The 15,400-nt window shown below is 41.2% G+C and overlaps 1 protein-coding gene across 1 annotated transcript; it reads right to left on the bottom strand.

The window, feature by feature from the left end:
- Positions 1–1,712: 1,712 nt before the first annotated feature.
- Positions 1,713–11,244, bottom strand: prtfdc1b (phosphoribosyl transferase domain containing 1b; the record flags this gene model as incomplete). Its single annotated transcript, XM_080836918.1, has 9 exons — positions 1,713–1,760; positions 2,677–2,753; positions 2,858–2,904; positions 3,088–3,170; positions 4,480–4,497; positions 7,217–7,282; positions 9,285–9,468; positions 10,551–10,657; positions 11,194–11,244. 9 exons carry the CDS (start codon positions 11,242–11,244, stop codon positions 1,713–1,715), a joined length of 681 nt encoding a protein of 226 aa, XP_080693044.1.
- Positions 11,245–15,400: the final 4,156 nt, after the last annotated feature.

Genomic DNA, 15,400 nt, shown 5'->3' with positions numbered 1-15,400 from the left:
CTGTTGCTGGGATTGGGTGGCCTTTGTTCCAGGGTCATCCTGACCAGGGACTTTCACAATGCAGTCCTACCCAGGGAGTTCCTCTCCTCACCGACTGGCTGGGAATGCCGCAGAGAGCACATCGGACACTCTCCTGGGAACGGCCAATCCAGTGAACATGTCAGCTGCAAGCTTTGCTGGAAATAACAGACTTGCAAGCTGCACATAAGTTGAAGATCCAGAGAGGATCCAACCTAGCAACTGGGTTTCAGATTTGACAAAATACCTGCTTTCATCTCAACAATTCAAAAGGAAAAGAAACATTTTGTGTGTAACATGATTCACCACATCTGTGATCTGTTGTCATAATAATTTCATGATATTCTGACAAATACAGCTATTTGAAATATTTAAAGCCATTAAAAAGTCAAATACAGTGTTAATATTTCAAAGTTTTTCCCGTAAAAACTCAAAAGTGGGTTCATTTTGGCTGTGTTTAAATGAGCACAAAGGCTCCTACTTTAACCAAGAGGTGCAAATTTAAACAACTGATGGCGCAAACAAGCCACAGCTTGGTTTGTTTTTCTTTGCACACTGAAAGCCTGCCCTACTGTGCAAACGTTGGAGTCATGTGTCAGGTGGATGAAGATGTCCTGGTTGTTTACAACATTTCTCGTTTTAAATGGTGACTGCGAGCCAAGGCCTCTTTCCACAAAATTGATATAGTGTCCTATCATTGAACACAATTATTATATTTTAATCCAAAGCGGTATGGTTTGGCTTTGCAAATGACTGTGTTACAACTCTGTGTGGATGATCTGAAATTAAATGTCTCAGTGCAGAAGTAGTTTAAATGTTTAGTCGTAATCAGGACATAACTCCTTTACATACTAAACCAGTATCATACATAATTTAAAACCACATATACAAGTACAGAAACTCCCCCCCACACGGAAACACACACACACACACCAGCAGATATAGATAAGGGACTGATTAAGTCAGTTTGAATGGAAAAGGAAATAGAGTCCCATTTTTATTATGTCTTTCAGTGATGTACATCAATTTAACAATGAAGTCGCAGATGATCCAGTGTATGATAAATTGTTCCTCCATACAGAAGAAACATACGATATGGAGGAAATACAGACATGAGGTGTTTAAAGGATGAGGTGTTTAAAGGATGAGGTGTTAGGTAACACTTGCTAAGCAAGCAAAGCTTTTGTACACTGTGGTATGAGCTGTGCCACTGAGTTACACACATTATCCTGGGATGAAGAGGGAGGTGTGTGTTAATGTTTTTTTTTCACTTTAGACTACTGACTACACAATGTGGAAATGGAAAATGGCCACAATGAAATATTAGAACTCAAATGCATTATATCATAGCTTAGCTTTATGTGAAGTCATATGGATCTAAGTAACAGCTCAGTGGGCTAACAAAATACATATGACCATTATTAAAATATTTCAGCACAATTGTCCCATGAGAAGTATTGGACCTATCCCAGCATACTCTTTACTGTACTCATAGTCAGCCTATTCTGATCACAGTGGTTTTTCTCTGTTATGCTGCAGGAGTGCAACCAACCGAAGTCTAAGAGAATAGAACAAGCAACTTCTTTGACGCACGCCTCGATTGCAGCTCTCTGTGTGCTTCTTCCAACCGGTGCATCTACCACTATTTGGGATCTTGTTGAGTCTCGCTGCGGAGGGTGGTTCAGGGAATGCCATCAGACCTTATACTTCTGCTTTCCACTCTCGCTGATCACGCAAATGTGCTGCAGGCAGGGAGAGAGAAAAAAAAGACCCATAATTCATTGAAATTAGAGTTGAGACACCTGGTTCCAAGTAACAGTGGGAACAGCCCTCTTTTCTCCTAGAGGACTGGGCTACAGTCTGACATACTGCTAGCTGTAGGGGGGAAGAGTTCCCCTCAGTGGGTGACTAAATGACCTTATAAAAAAAAGGTGAAAAAGAAAATCATGGTTATGGGTATGTGTCACAAACAATAACAATAAGAAAGGCCATATTGAGACGGAGAAATTAAGTGATAAAGCAGAAGGGGTGGGGGGGTGAGGGGGGGGGGGGGGGTAGAGAGACCAAGTGCACAGTAAGAGGCATACTGCACCCAACTGAACCACAACCCATCTGTTCAGCGCAGGCAGACCAACACAATTACAGCCAGCTCTTGACACCCCGGACATGAAATCTGATCACAACTGCTGTGTCTGTGTCTTCTGCTCCAGGAGCAAAACACCAGGTACTGAAGAAGAAAAACTGACCTAATTGAACCTATAAATACCACTTTATAACACTTAACCTTGTGTTGAGAATGCATGTTCATTTAGTAATCACAGTGTTAACACTGCTTAACAACACCTCAAGTTCTCTAATTTAGATAACCATCTCGGACAGTATTTACTGCACTGGATGACCATACTTAAGGTGTTAGAGAGAGTTAGATACCATCATTGTGTTTGTTGTCCTCTTGATAAGCTGTACTGGATATCGTTTGTCTTCATAACAGACACAGCCCACAAAATCTCCATGGTAGAAATGGGCACTTACTGCCATAAAAGTCATTAAAATAACTGCCTCAAGCAAGTCAAGAATAGGAAATTCTTATGGAATAATTGCTTGAAATATGCTAAACCAGATAAAAGGGGAGTCATTTATGCAAGAATACAAACTTACATTGAGATCCCTGAAGTACTCGTTGTAGTCCAAGGCGTATCCAACCACGAATCTATTGGGTATCTCAAAGCCAACATCTAAGAAAGCGAGAGAGACAAAGAGAGAAAGAACATTTTCCATGGCTTATCCTCTTGCTCACAAACACCTACAAACAAACCAGATAAGCATGCTGCATACATACAGTCTGGTTGGCATCCAGAACCATTTGGCACCCTCTTCACCAGCAGCCTAAAATAAAGAAATACATTCAAATACATTCATTCAAGTGAACAGTCATACATATACATACCCCCACCCCACCCACACACACACACACACAGTCTAGACAGAATGGGTGAAGTGACTCAGTGACGTCCACAAATCATACACCACTAGCCTGTAATCTCTCAGCGTCGGAACTTGAGGACTCACCCGGCCACTTTGATCATTTTCGGCTTGAAGGCTTCGACATGGCTCAAGAGAGCCTTCATGGTCTTTCCAGTATCGACTATAGCCTGCACAAGAAATTAGAGGCCATTACAAAAGCTATATAGGACCATAAACACTGGCTGAAAAACACAAATGACATTTGATATTCCTCACTCAGCATAGCATAGCATAGGGTGCTGAGATATATAAAAGTCTCTATGGTTGGATGTTTAACATGTGAGTCTGTGTACGAGTATGATGGCTGTGTGTGTGTGTGTGTGTGGGGGGGGGGGGGGGGGGGGGGCGGACATCCTTGGGTCTATTCTATCCTGTGAATCAACACCCGCTCAATCTTCTTCACCACATGAAGGGCTGGAAGTGAGTGACCTGGGTGTGACAGCCCCTGGTCTGACCCAGGAGAGATATGTGCTTCCCAAAGGCGTGGCACTCAGGCCCTGCATGCTCTCTTGTTGTCTGCCATCCTCTTTTGTCAGCTGCCAGGGGAAACTATTTAGTCTCAATGCCTTTAATACGCTGACACACACAAAAACAAAAACTTTTTCTGTGCTGAGAATACAGTATCCCATCAGCTGATTCATGCTCATATTCTATACGAGCTGAACAAATCTCTCTGAAACCTGAAACCTTTCAGGGTATCTAGAGAGCTTGATTAAACCATACACTATAAAGCATGATTCATCAGAATGTTATTGTTTTTTCTACATTTGGTGCTGTGATTAACTGTTTCCGATTAGATGATAGATAATATGGTGGCCTAGTTTTTGTCTAATTGGTATGAATGGGTTCAGGTTTCTGAACGAGGAGTACAGGTTAGCTGAGATTAGGGGACAGACTGGGTGTGTGCATGATGCAGAACTGCAGGAAGACACAACTCTAATAAGGATCAGAATGGACCCAACCAAAGAGCATAAAAGAGGCCATTTCATTAGTCGGAGTTCGATTTCATGAAAGCCACAAATCTCTTCTGTAGGCTAAGCAAGTGCTGTGTCCTTTCTTTTGACATATTCCTACTGACAGTAATTTGCTTTTATGTCCGTGCTATGAACTAATGCCAAGACCTCTACTGGATGCCCAAGTGCAATTACTGTTGCGAGCACTGATGTGCTATTTAGCAAAATGTCTTGGTTTTTTTTTTTCAGGTGAAATAACTAACCACGTCCTCTAAAGTTTGTCCATGTTGAAATGCCCAGATGTGTACCACTGTTCAAAACAGCATTGTCATGGTGAAAGGTCTGTTTTACAAATGGCATGTTTGTTTTATTTTGTCTTGTTTTTGATTTGTTATTCTCATTCTAAGACTGTTCCAATTTCAGAGAACAGAATAACGACAGATGTTTGCTCATGCAAAAAAAAAAAATGAAATCACTGACTCACCTCCACAACCAGGACATTCTTCATTGTGTGGACAAGAAGAAAGAAAACAACATGTAAATCATTAGGATGTGTAGTGGGTAGAGTAGAATGAGTCAGTAGAATGATTCAAAATAGCCCCACCAAACTCAGTCGACCAGTCTGTATATTCACACTATACACAACATCAACATATTATCCAGTCTATCCTGTAGTTCAATCCCAACATCTGTAATGACTAAAAGTGTATTTCATTGACAATATCATTACACCATGTCTACCGAACTTCACCACAATCTCTACCAACTGTACGCTGTTCATGGTACATGAGACATTCCATCCTTCAACCGAACTGTGAGCTGAAAAATAAAGCCGTCCAGACTAACTGGAATTATAACACCACGCAAACACCACACATAATCCCTGGCAGCACTGTACTACACATGGTGGAATGTGAACAACAATTAGTGTTTCTGACATGGCACTGAGGTCTCATGAAAAACACTTGTTTATGAGTTCCCAAGTGCTTTCTCTCCCTCCCTCTCTCTCTCACACACACACACACCAACTAACACACACACACACACACATACAAACATACACACGGTTAGACAAAACCTGTACAGAGGAGTTCTACTCTTGGCAGTTTATTTGACTCGACTGCTTATTTTAACATCTCTCATCGCCGCCATCTGTATTGATAAAGGTATCACAGCAGTGTGGACTGCATGAAACACAAGGCTGACTGAGCTCACCTCTTTCCCAGCACACAAGCCCCCAAATGTGACCACAGAGAAAAGTATACTGTGAGCTAATCGTCAAGCCCAAGTTCCTTTAAGTAGCTGCAGTGTACTACATTTCCCAACATGAACTGCTTATCTGTTCTAGGAAACTGACAAACTCAAGTCACTAACTCACTCACTGTTTCCATGAACAAATATGACTCACAGATAGCATACAGCCCCTTCACATACTTATCTGTTCACACAAGAAATGCTGAAATAGTTAACCTCTGATGTAAAGGTGATTATTCCAGAAAGAAATGTGGTATATAGTGCAAGGTAAATCACAAGCCAAAGTCTTACTTGACTGTGAAATTCAACATGACCGCTCCTCTCCAACTACTACTTATTACTCACTGGCAGCTGTGGGGGCAGAGGGTCTCAGTCACTAATTTAGGTCTCATTACAACTTCCCTGATGTACAGAGAAACCACCCAGACTATTATGGCATAACTATAACTGAATCAGGTTTGCTATTCACTTAGGCCCTGTGGAGGTCAGATAATCCCTATGGAAACCCAGCACACACAGGTAAGCCTCATAACACCATCAGCACAAGCAATGGCTGAGCAAATGGGTTTGCATTGTTATCCAATTACTGAGGCATTAGCCAGGGTAAGCCCCTTCAGTGAGGGAAAACCTTTGATTCGGATGAGTACTTCTGGCTAATGTATAACTTCTCTCAATGACCACACACCTAGCATGCCACATCTACATCCAGAACCTGATTCATAGCCGTCTCAACACTAGCAAACCTTTTAAAAGCCCTTTGCACAGATGGACAATGCAGTGATCTCTCCTTGGAGTAATGCTTAAAAAGTTTTGTACAAACACTGTCTCTGATGTAATAATTTCCTCTGACAGCACATATATCTCAAAGAAATATTCTCAGAGTTTAAGTACGAACAGGAACACACACACACAAACACACAGGTTAACATACCACTAAATCGATCTCTCAGAGTCTATCAATGCTTTTTAATGTAAATGTATGTGAATAAAGATATATGTATGCGCTACTGCTCTTATCAGAGTTGAACAGTATTTCACCCTTGACCTAACCTTTGACTGAATAAACATATTGACGACAAGGAGGTGCTTCCTTTCCCTAACACAGATAAGAAAGCTTTGATTGTGGAAATGTGTCAATATCACAGCTCCTGTACAAAGGAGATACTCTAGTCCTCCTCCATTTTCTTGTTCTTGTTCTGCCCTTTCTGTCTCTCCATCACAAACTCTTCTACTCTCTACCTTGTTCTCTTTGTGTTTCAGTTGAGCTGAATCGCAGCTGGTGTGACCATTGAAACATAGATCAGTGGGGGGGAGCTGTGGTGCAAGCGGTAGCATCCCGACCATGGGTCTGAGCGCCCTAGGGGACATACGCTCGAGTCCGGCTCGTGGTCATTTCCTGATCCCACTCCCAATCTCTCTTCCACTCATGTCCTGCCTCTCTTCAATATCCTGTCCAATTTAAGGTAAAAAGCCCAAAAATACAACTAAAAAAGCACATGTTCACATTACAATCAGACTTTTCTTTTCTTTCCATCAGGATTCATGGTTTAATGCCTACCTAATTCCTGGACCCAAATTCTGCTTAGTATCAAGCAATTTGCAAAGCGTTTTGATGTGTGATCGTACTATAAATCTTTCTGGCAGAGCTTTTCTGCCAGCCTCTCCTCAAATGGCTCCATTTGGCCTGAAGGGTGTGAGTGCAGGGTGTGAGTTAAAACACTCCCTCTTGTAATAAATCAAGCAGACAGCAGCTCAACAGGCACTGTCCCTTGACACAAAGGTAAGCTTTGTGTGAAACCTGCATTGAGAGCATCTGTGATCTTAGTTATTATTAAATTCTCCAGTCATTTTATATGTTTTCATTTCATTTCACCCCTTTTCTCAAGGTGCAATTTAGGTGTTAGCCATCATGCTAATGTATGTGTGAAATGACAATACACCAGCCATGTCTTACTCTCAGTTCTTACCTTTCCGCTAAGCACAGAGAGGTCTTCCGCACCAACAATGTGGAGGTCTGGTGTGGACTGGTCATTCTAGTAAAAACAGAGGAGCAACACTACACACACTTGATGACTGCACCCAGTGTTTTCCCAGTTATCAGGGAGAGATGCGAGAGAGAGGAGGTTATCAGGGAGAGATTAACTAGTACAGTGGCAATTTAAACTATAGTCTCCATGCACACTTTTTATTATTTGACCAGTCAAATACACAAGCCCATAGAAGATACAACACTGCCCCCTCCTGGATATAACAAAACAGAGCAGTGCATACATACATTCATAGTGGGTATTACAGTTTTTCTCCGTTGCTAAAACTCAATTTTTCAAAGCATGCCTCGGTTTCTCTGAACACTTAACCCAAGTGCCAACTCCTTAAACCAATTCTGCTAAACTATAAGCACAATTCTCTGGTTTAGACACAGATTTAAATTGTTAGCCGCACTTTCTTCAAAACACAACACACAATTATCTGCTTTAGACACAGATTTAATTTGTTAACCACACTTTCTACAAAATACTAAACACCATCCTCTCTACTTTGCACAGTTTATCAATGCCAAAACCTCCTTGCTTTCAGACAGAAAACACTGCTTTTCAAATGACAAAACTTCCATTTCCAAAGCTGTTGTGCAATTTGAAATCAAAACTTTAGCTCCTAGTTTGGAGAACAATTTATGGCAACTTTGAAGTGAGAGGTGATCAGAGAGGCAGAGGAGTGAGAGTAAGAGGAGGAGGAGGAGGAGGAAAATGATGAAGAGGAAGAGAAAGACAGAGAGCCATTACTGTATCTCTGATGAGATTCAGGCCAATGTGTTCAACCATGTGGTCAACATGGGTTTGACCATGCAGGAGGCTGGCAAGGCTGGCCAGAGGGTTCAACCAAACATAAGCCGCTTCTCAGTTGCACCGATTCTCCGGACATTCAGAAGAGAGAATGGGTAAGAAACACTACTATGACAGTAAAACACTAGTTTGAATGCCTTATCAGGAGCATAGTGTTCTTGTATTTAGAGTATTTTCAATGTACTGTATTTGTAAAATTATAAACAAATACAAAGTGCAAACATTGATGACCAAGACATATTCTTAAACATCAATACAGTGAGGATATACACAGTGGACCATGTTCTAAGGCAGAACACCTCAAGAATGAAGCAGGTGTACAGGGTGCCTATTGACAGAAACTCTGATAGAGTCAAGCAATTACAGTATGATATGACTATGTGCAAGTAAGTCATATACGTTTCCACAACTGATTACGTCCTATCAGCACTGAAAAATTACTGTACTGTATTGTAATCCAATCAAATGTTACTGTATTTTCAGATGTTTCACAACACAAATTGTCGATAGTGTCTTGAGCAAGAACAGGATGCAGTCTAGTTTTTTTGTCCTTTTTTATTTTACATTTTTCTTTCTTTTTTTGTTGACTGTATCAATATCCTATTGTTTGTTCTGAGTAAATCATCTACACATGCGGTTGTGTTTGCTCTGATGTAAAGGCTACAGCACTTTTGTGAAAAAAATGAATCTTTACTGTAAGTCGTTACTGTTTGTGAGTTGTTTTATATTTGAGTTAAAACATTATACAGTTACAATATTTTACAACAGGAGAAAGCGTACAGTAACACTGGAGATGAAAAGGCATAATACTCCTGATAAGGCCTTCATACTAGTGGTTTCCCATTTCATAGTAGTGTTTTCCATTGAGCACATCAGTGTTCAATCAATGCTTAGAATGTCTACTCAAATAATGGTCTGTGTTTATTGTTTGAAAACAAAATACCCTTTTGAGGTGACATAATAGTGTTTTGAAACCAAAGTGGCATTTTGCAGGAGATATAAAGGGTTTTGCATTTTGTGTGAGTGGTTTTGGGATTTGTGTTTAGAGCTAAGAGAAACCGAGGCATGCTTTGAAAAAAATTGTTTTAGGATCAAAGAAAAACTGTAACAACATCAAATGAAAATGTAATGTGTTTGTGTGTGTATGTGTGTGTGTGTGTGTGTCACAGCACACCACAAGGTCAGAACTCACCAGGTAGCTCTTGAGGCGGATGAAGTCCACCCTCATGGGCAGAGACTTGTTGGAGTTTCGGTTCAAGGCTTTGATGCACTCCACCAGGTCAGCACAGAACTGGAAGCCCCCCTTCAGCACACACAGCACCACAATGTCATGGTCGCCCAGGTCGTCCATAATGTTCCTCGCTAACCTTTCTGTCCTGTCAAGATCCAACAACTATGTTGAGACATGGACATGTGAAGTATGCAGGGCAATTTAGTTTTGAACTGCACAATGTCTCTGAATGGAGAAGGAGTGGTTAAAAGACATAAAAAAAACCAGGCTTCATGAGGACATGGTTCACTCAAAATCACACCTTAACACTTCGCCAGCATAAAGAGGATATCTAACATTACAACGTTAGAGGCAATACTGAACACATAGTAAGGTAATGCACGAGGGCCAAGACTGTTGCTCCTCTGCAATATAACGGAAACCAGTGCATAACCCAGCTGGTGTGTTTCACACACAAAGACACATTATTTGTCTTTATTCTACCCCTTTTTCTCCAGTGCATATTGAAATAGTATAGGATAACTTCTCAGCAGCTGGTCATTTTTGTTGGCGCTAGAAGTGATACCTTAGGCTACTGCATTCCTCCACCTCAGCACCTTGCCAATCTGGCCCACACCTTCGACATCCAGCCCTCCTACTGCCAAAGCTCTCACCTGGTTTATTTCAGCTGCTGCTCCACAGAGGCATGAAAATCCGTCTCTCCACCACCTATCTGCTACTGTATATCTGCACCTTCACCCTCCATTAGCTAACACTTAAACATTATAATTAAGTGCAACATTCACTTCCATAACAACTCCACATTAAAAATAAATAATTAAGTGCAATGCGGGCAACTTAAAGTGGGGACACAGTTTACTGATTTTCCTATCTGTTATTTGTCCTGTTTTGTATGTCTGTTCATGACATATAGTATGGAAAAATATAACAAGACCACCACACCATGTCTACGTTTTGTCTTTGAACTAGTGACGTTTCTCTTGCTGAGTAGGTATTTTTGTAATCCGGATTAAGTGTAGATAAACAGATCCCACCGACCACCATAGCATGACAGACAGACAGACAGACAGACAGACAGACAGACAGACACACACACACACACACACACACACACACACACACACACACACACACACACACACACACACACACACACACACACACACACACACACACACACACACACACACACACACACACACACACACACACACACAGGGTCATTACCGGTCCATGATAACCCCATGGGGAATGTAAACACACTCCAGGTCTCCAGAATAGCGCTCTGGGTAGGTAAACAGATCCAAACAGTAGCCTGGCCAATCATCTCTGATCTGTGTGGGAGTATTGCACAGTTGTAGAGGACAGCTTCTGCACACTTCTTGTAGATTACAACAAAAATAACTGTTTTTGTACATAATGAGCGGCAGAGGTAGATATTTAAATTTAAGCGATATCTCTGTGTGTGTGTGTGTGTGTGTGTGTGTGTGTGTGTGTGTGTGTGTGTGTGTGTGTGTGTGTGTGTGTGTGTGTGTGTGTTTGTGATGCCTAGGGATAATGCAGAAATTGTATCCTGTACGTGAATCCATTTAGCCTACATTTAGGCGCCTTTGAGTTTGTCTTTAAAATCTGCCCACTGGACATTAAAGGAGTGTTTTAAGATTGCATTAGCATCAGGATAAGGGTAAACGTTTCAAAGGACGCCTTATGCCTAGCGAAATGTGCTACCTAGAGCTGCAAGAAGTTTTGCTGCAGAAAGTTTGTTCAAATTCTTGTGTCCAGGGTAACGCTTTCCAGCATAAGACAAAAAGGCATTCAAGAAAGCTTGGTTGAGATAAGTTAATGAACTCAATTCTCCTCTCATAGTTACCACGATGCCACCATCCTTCTCCAAAGATTTCATTACGGGACCGTCTGCCATGTTGGTTTTCCTCCTAGTTTGACATTCCTATGCGGCGCCGAAGAATGGGGGTCCTCTAAGCAGGGTGCTAGTCGAGGGCAGATAGTTTGTGGGGAGGGGCGCTACAAAGAGTGGAAGAAAGGTTCTATTCCGAGAAAGGCAGCTCTGGTAACTCAAAACCAATTTTCGGAACAAATCAATGTCATACTTAATTACCCAAATTATAGGTTAACTGGTTATGAACATGTCCCTAAGAACAGACGGGCACCATATTAGCCTGACTGAACTGGTAGTTATTATACTTGCAGTTATACAAACTATAGCCTACTTCTCAACAGTTTCGTTTGATTAGTCCTATAAGAAACGATAAGCAGTAGCGTGATATTCTTTAGATGTGGTGGTTGGCCGTTGCACAGTTGGCTATTCTTCTGAATGAATGTGTTTTTTCAGTTCAGTGCACACTGAAACAATACGTTGTACTGTTCAGACCGAGCATGGTGACGACGCCGGAGAGGATCCGTCAGCATCTATGCCTTTCTAATGCCCTCTACTCTGAGCATGTAATAATAAATAGAAGGCCCACGTCTTAAGAGTTTGAGACCAAGACTTGAAAACATTCTAAAGAATACACATTGTAGGCACCAATGAGCACTGATACAATCAGACACTAAAAGGACAGTCGAGACACTAAAAAGACCTTAGGATGCGACCAATATTTCTTAAGTAGTCTTTATTTTTGCCTTAATCTAGATAAGAACTAGCATACCCTGCTTAAAATAACTCCCTGCAAAAATGTCCTTAAAAAGATCAGTCGACAGAACAGTGCAACGGTTTGTGTAGGTGCAACAAAAGCCCACTAGATGGCGTGATTTTGACACATAGTGCAGTTTTGTTCTGCAGCTTATAACACACCTATGACCTAACATGCACCTCTTGGAGATATATTAAACTTAGTTTCATTTCTGAAACATCAAACTAATGCCATAACACATATAGGTACAATAACAACTGTTTCTCAGGTTTTTCATGGTAGCTGTGATTCTTCTTGTTGCTGGCAGCTTTTTTTTTCTTTCCCTTTACTTGTTGTCATGGGAACAGTCGTTGTGACAGTGGTCTTCAGCTGCAGTGGTAAGATAGTGGCCTAGTACCAGAGAGGACTGAAGCGGAAAATCTTGTAGTGTTTTTCTTCATGTGGATGAAATTTAAATTAGTAAGAATCAGATGAAGTGATTACTACAGATTTGTTTGAAATGTAACTAAAATATTTCTAATAAAACTCATATATAGAGGCAGGGAATAATTGCTATTTTATTTAATCATGAAATGGTTATTTCAATTTTACCTTCATCTTCAAATCCCATGCTTTTAGACACTTAGATCAAGGGTCACCTGACTAGCATTCATTAAAATGTATTTTATAACATTTGCATCAGTCATTCCTTTTTTACACAAGCACACTCATTCATTTCATTCATCCAATCATTCATTTGGCAGTTATTTTTTCCAACTCAGAAATTCTTTCCTCCTTACAACAGAAAGTGGGCGTCATATATAATGGTGGCATTCTAAATAGTGCACTAATACTGATTCAAATTGTTTGATTGAAAAACTCAAATCAACTCAGGTCAACATTGTAGGCAACATGGCTGAGCTGGAAAAAAAAATACTTTGGAACCTGTGAAAGCAATTCTGCAGCACCATAAAGATCCTGAGGAGGCGAAATAACTGTTTTGGAATTGAGTAAAGAGGACCTCAATTATCCCTTGAAAATCTCAGTATAGGAGCTTCCTCTTTCTCTCAGTCGCCCTGTCTCTCTCTCTCACACACACACACACACACACACACACACACACACACACACACACACACACACACACACACACACACACACTAGTGAGTTATTTTTAGAATAGTGCTATCCCACCATTCACCAGAGCTGGTTTAAACTGTGTGGCTGACTGATGGCTTCCCTGCCATCCAACATTCATCAAATGATGGAGCAGATATTAAAGATTCCCCTCACTGACATTAAACCAGGCTAATTAATGGAACCCAGAGAGGTTCCTGCCCACCCACTTGCTGAACTGAGCTGAGCTGGGAGAGTATAAAGCTGTGTTTTTCATTGAATAGTTTAATTTGAAGGTTTGACAAATAAGGATGTAGGCTGAAATGAAAGAACGAAAAAGACAGAGAGGATAAAAACACAAATACAGATTTGAGTAATATTCATTTGCAAAACAAAGCATTCTGGTGGTACAGTCTTTGGGCTTATGGGTCTGATGTATCTTAATACTCTGTAAAAAACTCTGCCTGCCTTCCAAAGAGATTAATTTCAATTACTTTTCACACGACAAGCATGTTAGTAAAACCTTGTTTGAAGTCACAGCATAAAAGGTACCAAATCTAGTGTGCTGTCAGGACATAAAGTGACCTACTCTGTCACACATAACATATTGCAATACATTGGCAGAAAATTAACAAGTTGTGCAAATACTGAATACAGCCCATTTCACTGAATCTGATTTACTTGCGAGTCCTTTGTGGCATCTGACTTTGAACACTGCATTCTTCTCACAGGCTGTTGGCTTGATCCATATCCAGAATAACATAGAGCTAAATTTATTAGGTGATGAGGGCTGTGTCTAGCTGTGTGTGTGTGTGTGTGTGTGTGTGTGTGTCTGTCTGTGTCTGTGTCTGTGTCTGTGTCTGTGTCTGTGTCTGTGTCTGTGTGTCTGTGTGTCTGTGTGTCTGAGTGTGTGTGTGTAAGTAATATTGCAAATGTGTGGAATTGTCAACACTCTTAGGCCTCCAGGGTATAATGATCCCATGCAGATGACGCCTGCGAGTTCACACTCAGCCAGATGTCAGCTCTACTAAGACTGATCCCTGCAAGCAGAAGTTCAAGGCCACCTGCTCTCAAGTTAGGTGCGTTTCTCACCACAGGCACACAAAGCCAATGTTCTGCTTTTAAGAACAGTTCAATGGATATAGTGTAGGAGATCTGGAAAATACCCAAAAGGTACTGGCATGATGTTTCAGGCAGATGTGTGAATGCTCTGCCTGATTAAAATGCAGACCTCTACACATAGGTCAGATAGGTGAGACCTGTGTGGTGCTGCAGACGCTGTGCTTTCCCAAATAATCTGTTTGTTTGCATGGTTTGGGTTCATTTAAAAAAGGTTTTGTAACTCAATTTGCAAAAAGTCTGATGAGGTACAGTTTTAAATTTAAGATAGAAGTACAGACATGAACCCAGAGCCAACCAGAAAAAAATAATAAATCCTAACAAGATCATCAGAATATGAATTTGCTCACAGATTTCACTCGACTCTGACTTCAGTCTGACTTAAGCTTTGTAAATGTTCTTGTTTTTTTAGTTCACCTTGAGGAAAAAGGTATAACACAGATCTTTCACTCATCTTTAACCTCACCCCTGTGACATTAACAACTGGTGCTGTCCTTTTAATGAAATCCATTTGATCTTTGTGAGAAAAGTGGCACATAATCTTTTTGGCGGTGATTGAACACAGCAGGAGGCTGTCTGCACTGCATGAATTTCAAAGGAGGTGTAGAAAGGCAGGAGGTGTTGGTTGTTCGGGTTTGTCAGGACAGTGCCATCCTCCACATGCTGAGGCAAGAGTGGATGTATGAGGGGCAATCTCTGGAGGACCAGAAATGTACACAGGGAGGATGTATGTGTGTGCGTGTGTGTGTGTATGTATGTGTGTGTGTGTGTGTGTGTGTGTGACACACAGGTTACTGTATTCTACCTCAGATATAATAACAATAATAATACATTTTATTTATAGGGCGCCTTTCGAGAAACCCAAGGTCGCCTTACAACAGTGACTAATACAGTGAATAATACAGTTAAAAAATATTTTTAAAATGCACAAAGCAGAGCAGCAGCAGAGCAACAACTTCAGTTGGCAGGACCTTTACAGGTTATAGGCCTGCCTAACTAATGAGCGGATGTTAAATAGTCCAAGATTGATGTCACTGTGTTCGTTGGAGAAGCCAGCGGTGGCCGACCTGGCTAGGCTGGCTAACCTGTGTGGTCCACCTTTCGGGGGGCATTTCTCGGAGGTCGGCGGCGGGATGAGGACCAGAAGGAGCCGATAACAGTGGAGTCATCGATGTGGTATCTTCGTCCGGATCCAGGATGGGAGTACCTCCG

This window comes from Sprattus sprattus, assembly GCF_963457725.1.
Source record: "Sprattus sprattus genome assembly, chromosome: 4".
NCBI lineage: Eukaryota > Metazoa > Chordata > Actinopteri > Clupeiformes > Clupeidae > Sprattus > Sprattus sprattus.
This window is presented reverse-complemented; position numbering and strand designations above follow the sequence as displayed.